This window comes from Triticum aestivum, chromosome 5B, assembly GCF_018294505.1.
Source record: "Triticum aestivum cultivar Chinese Spring chromosome 5B, IWGSC CS RefSeq v2.1, whole genome shotgun sequence".
Classification (NCBI taxonomy): domain Eukaryota; kingdom Viridiplantae; phylum Streptophyta; class Magnoliopsida; order Poales; family Poaceae; genus Triticum; species Triticum aestivum.
Window position 1 is genome coordinate 311672037 of NC_057807.1, and position 5038 is coordinate 311677074.

Sequence of the window (5038 nt, forward strand, 5' to 3'; positions counted from 1 at the left end):
GATATATTGGAAGCCTATATTTGGATATCGGAAGTGTTCTGGGTGAAATCAGGATTTTACCTGAGTACCGGGAGGTTACCGGAACCCCCTGGGGGCTTAATCGGCCATAGTGGGCCTTAGTGGAGAAGAGGAGAGGAGGCTAGGGCAGGGCCGCGTGCCCCTTCCCCTAGTCCTAATAGGACAAGGAGAGGGGGGCGGCGCCCCCTTTCCTTCCTCTCTCTCCCTCCTCTTTCCCCCCTTCTCCAAGTCCAACAAGGAAGGAGGGAGTCCTACTCCCGGAAGGAGTAGGACTCCCCTTGGCGTGCCTCCTCCCTGGCCGGCCGCCCCCTCCCCCCTTGCTCCTTTATATATGGGGGCGGGGCGCACCTCTAGACAGAACAATTGATCTCTTGATCTCTTAGCCGTGTGCGGTGCCCCCCTCCACCATAGTCCTCCTCAATAATATTGTAGCGGTGCTTAGGCGAAGCCCTGCGACGGTAGAACATCAAGATCGTCACCACACCGTCGTGCTGACGGAACTCTCCCTCGACACTCGGCTGGATCGGAGTTCGAGAGACGTCATCGAGCTGAACGTGTGCTAGAACTCGGAAGTGTCGTAGTTTCGGTGCTTGATCGGTCGGGCCGTGAAGACGTACGACTACATCAACCGCGTTGTTCTAACGCTTTCGCTTTCGGTCTACGAGGGTACGTGGACACAGTCTCCCCTCTCGTTGCTATGCATCACCATGATCTTGCGTGTGCGTAGGATTTTTTTTGAAATTACTACGTTCCCCAACAGTCTTATGTCTTGTATCTTCATAGCCTAACAGTCCGGCCCATGTCACATAGTCCGGCCGTCCGAGGACCCCTTAATCCAGGACTCCCTCAGGCGGCGAGACATCCAAGTCATGATCCTGGAATGGCTGCATCGAAGCGACAACATTGGTAGCAGGACAAATGAGGTCGGACAAGCGCTCTTGTGGCATCTTATAGTAGCAATATCGTCGTGACTGGAGATGGGAACAAAGTGGCACTGACTTGGTTGGAGCATTTCGTCGAACAGGTCAAAAACGCCATGCCAATGTAGACAGGGGACACATCACAGGGTAGATCAAGGACCTCATGGGCCTTGGTGGGAAAGGAGACGCCTGGGAGGACGACAAGCTTGATGGCGACGTCTGGAGTGGCCGCCACAAGTGCGTACCATCCAATCTTGCAACAACAATGCGACGAGTGCTTTTTTTAACACAGTACAATCAAAGTCACTCACACACACGAGAATACAGTCACCCCTATGAACGGACACACACACAACCTATCCTATGAGCACCTTCGAGAGACTGAGGCGACACTTCAGACTTGGGGAATGGAGCCTGGATGTGGGGCCGCGGGCTGATGCTAACCATCACAGGAATGTTGAGGGCGTGGAATTTGTCACCGTTACCACATGTGGCTACCCCGATGGCCGTCGTGGTGTTGTGGAGGTCGACCATAGGCTCGAGGCCGAATGCGGTGGTAGTGTTGTGAACCTCCTTTGTGATGGTGGGTGGAGCAGGGGTTGCGAACCTCCTAAGAGCGAAGCCCAGATCACTACTGGCCTCCCTTCGGACTCGCCGAAGTCGGACGAGGAGGAGAAGGAGGTGGAGCAGGACATGAGCATGGTGAACGCAGAGCCGTAGGAGGAGGAAAATGACGTGGGCGAGGAGGATCTGGCGCTTCGGCTATGGGCTTTGGCATGGTCGACGCCATGACGGAGTTCGAGGTGGCCCAAGTACAGTAGGCGGCGGAGCAGCATGCCATCCTCGACTCCATCTAGTCAGAGGCCTAGGTGGAGGCCAAACGCCGCTTCCTCCGCCGTGCGACACGGAGCTCAACAAAATTTTCACCGAGATAGAGTCAGACAGGTAGGAGCTGCCCACCCACGACGGTCACGATGCCGAGGATGTGGAGCTCCCTCCCTGGCCCATCCGCGAGTGGCAGAGAGCAATGCGGAGCGCGAGCTCCTCCTCGTTGGATGAGCTCGACGAGCCATGGCAGAGGGGATGAGACAAATTGCAGATATGAAGGGGAAGAGATTGGAGAGGAGCGGAGCGGGCGAGAAGAGTGGGGCTAGGGTTCGTCGGCTGGGGGTTTTGTGGGGACAGTGGTGGGGCGGCGCGGACCTTGGCGGGCCGGTCCAACGTGACACCGGTTTCGGACACGTCCGAGTCCCTATATCCGCCCAAATATGGGCTGAATATGTGGATTGCTGGATAGCCCTGACGTTTGGTCTGCTTATGGGGAGCCCAACTGGGTGCTAGTTTTCGGTCCAAACAGTGACCAAACAACGGGTCCAGGCGTTTTTTATTATGTATAGGGCGTCCCGTTGTAGATGTTCATATGAGCATTTAGGAGATATAAAAAATAAAGGGAACTACTAACCTGCCGATGCATGGTAGCCGAACATTGCACGATGCTTGATCTAGCGACCGGCCTTCATTTTGTCCACCGTATGTACGATTCTATCAGTACGATCATGCATAAATCGTTCAAGTGTCGTGTGTATAGCAATGCTAAGAAAAATGAGCATTTCAGAAGATTCAAATGAAGCAAAAGGTGTACCATCTGAGTCCGAAAAAACTACGGAAATGACAAATCCTCAACGTTCGAATTTTAAGCATGGCAACCTGAACGTTTTTATGATAACTTTAGTTCACGCTAGGTTAACAAACATGACAATTTTCTGATACAAAAATGAACTGGGGCAAAGTTGCCATGTTGTAGCAACTAAAGTTGCCACCTTGGTCTAACTAAAGTTGCAATGGAAGAACGTTCGATGACATGCTTAAAATCTGGACGTTCGGAATTTATCGGGTCCAAACCCTAAGGAAAAACAGAAAATCCTATCGAGTATTCTGAACCAACAATGCTCTCTTGGGGGCTATTTCTGAATCTTTTAACTAGCAGTACTTTTGATATAGCCGAGCATGGTATACACCGTCTGCAGCATGGACGGCACGACGAAAATTGCGGCCGCCGCGAGAAGCGAGACGGCCACCCACGGCGACGGGAAGAAGTGCAGCACGAACCCGCCGCACCACCAGCTCACCCGCCGCCTTCGGTGGCACGCCACCGCGTCGACCATCTCGCCGAACTCATCCGGCAGCCTCGCGCCGACTGTCTGCGCCCCGAGCTCCCGGAAGAAGTAGACAAGTTCCGCGTCCGTCAGCCGCGTGGCGGAAAGGACACCTCGCCGGCGCAGAAACGTCGCGTCCTGCGGGCATCGCACGAGTCCCTCCATCCGGGCGACGTGCGTCGTCACGCATGCGCCGTGCGCCCAGTGGAACCGCATCTCGAAGGCCAGCATGTTGTACAGCACCGCCGCGCTGTACTCGTGGACGTGGAAGCACGGGATGCTCATCACCGCCACGGGGCTCGCCGGCCGGCTCCAGAACGACATGTCGAGGTCGCCTTGGCAGGTCGACGCCGCCGCCTGCCGGAACCACACCGCCGAGTGCCGCAGCTCCACGGAGCAGGGGAACAGCCGCTCCGACTCCTTCTTGATCTTGAGGAGCTTCAGTGGCGTCGAGAGGATGCAGTATTTGTTAGCCGGCACGCGGGACCAGTGGAAGAGGTGCAGGACGTGATGGAACTCTGCGCCCGCGGCGTCGCGGGCGAGGCACGCCCGCTTCGGGCAGATGTCCTCGAAGCAGCCGAGTACCACCTCCTCGACGGAGTGGCGGAGCTTCAGCCTGCCGCAGGAGGCGACGAGCAGCTTCACGGCGGCGAAGGGGACCTGGTTCTCGAGCAACAGCATGTCGAGCTTGATCTGCTCGGCGTGCTGCGCCACGGCCATGTGCAGTATGAAGTACTCCCGGTTGATGGACGCCGCCCGCGCCGCGCTGTCGGCGTCCTCGCCGACGCCAGTCTTGCTGAGCATCATGCTCACGACGAGGACGAAGCAGCTGTCCAGGAGCAGCATCTGCAGGAACTTCTCCTCGTCGTCCAGCAGCGCCTTGTCCGTCCCCGCGTCCGCGTCGTCGTCGGCGAACTCGTCGCGGAGGCGGTCGCGCTCCGCCGACAGCGCCGCCACGTACGCGTCGACGTCGAGCCCGCACTGGTCCTGCAGGTACCGCATGAACGGGAGCTTGGCGTCGTCGGGGAAGGGGAGGCCCCGGTCGCCGCGGTGGAACGGACCGATGGCCACAGCGCGCACCGCGTGGAGCGCCTCGGCGCCCGCGGCGCGGCGGGTGCGCGGGCGGAGTATGGTGCCCGAGCGCTCGGCGAGGTACCACAGCATGGGCGTCCGTGCGATGAGGTCCCTCATCACGGCCTTGTTCACAGTCGCCGACGTGAGCTTGCGCAGCCACTTCCGCCCGGCCTCGCCGTCGACGGCGTCCGATGATTTCGCCTCCGCCGCGATGTCAATGTCGATGCTGTGGTGGTGACCGGCCAGGGGGCTGCTCAGCTGATCGCCCTCCATTGCGATTTGATTTCTCAATCGAATGTTGACGGCTTAATTTGATGTTACAAGAGGAAGTTAACTACTCCTCTTGGTTGGGACGGGAGACATATTGGCGACAAAGAATGTGACAGACTTGAGGAAGGATCGAGCTAACATTCTTGCTAATCGATAGTGGACAACAGAAACAGGCCAGAACTCTATTTATCTATGTAATCAATAATGGAGCTCGTCTCTGGATTGCGTTGCCATGATGTATGATCAATTGATCATATAGAGACATCGACAGAAAAGGGGAAATTCGAACATGACACCTTTGGCCGGCTGGTTGTTCATGTCTGGTAGGAAATACTTCTCTGCTTATTTGGTAGCATGGGACTCCTAACCACTTGGTTTGGGTCCTTCTCTGGATCGAATTTTGGTGGATTTTTCCATTTTCATGCTACTTGGTTTTAGCTGTAGGGACTTTCCTTTAGCTTGTTTGTAGTATTTCAATTTTTTCTCTCTAGTTTTTCGTCTTTGTGGTGATGTCAATTGCTCGATCAAATATCACAAAGTCAAATTCAACTTCCATTTCTCTCCGAATATCTGTTTGACTTTGTCAATGTTGTCTGACAC

The 5038-nt window shown here is 55.9% G+C and overlaps 1 protein-coding gene across 1 annotated transcript; it reads right to left on the minus strand.

Annotated features, from left to right (window-relative positions):
* Positions 1–2727: 2727 nt before the first annotated feature.
* Positions 2728–4738, minus strand: LOC123116026 (uncharacterized). Its single transcript, XM_044537039.1, has one exon. The coding sequence runs from the start codon at positions 4439–4441 to the stop codon at positions 2915–2917; it is 1527 nt and encodes a 508-aa protein (XP_044392974.1). The 5' UTR covers positions 4442–4738; the 3' UTR covers positions 2728–2914.
* Positions 4739–5038: the final 300 nt, after the last annotated feature.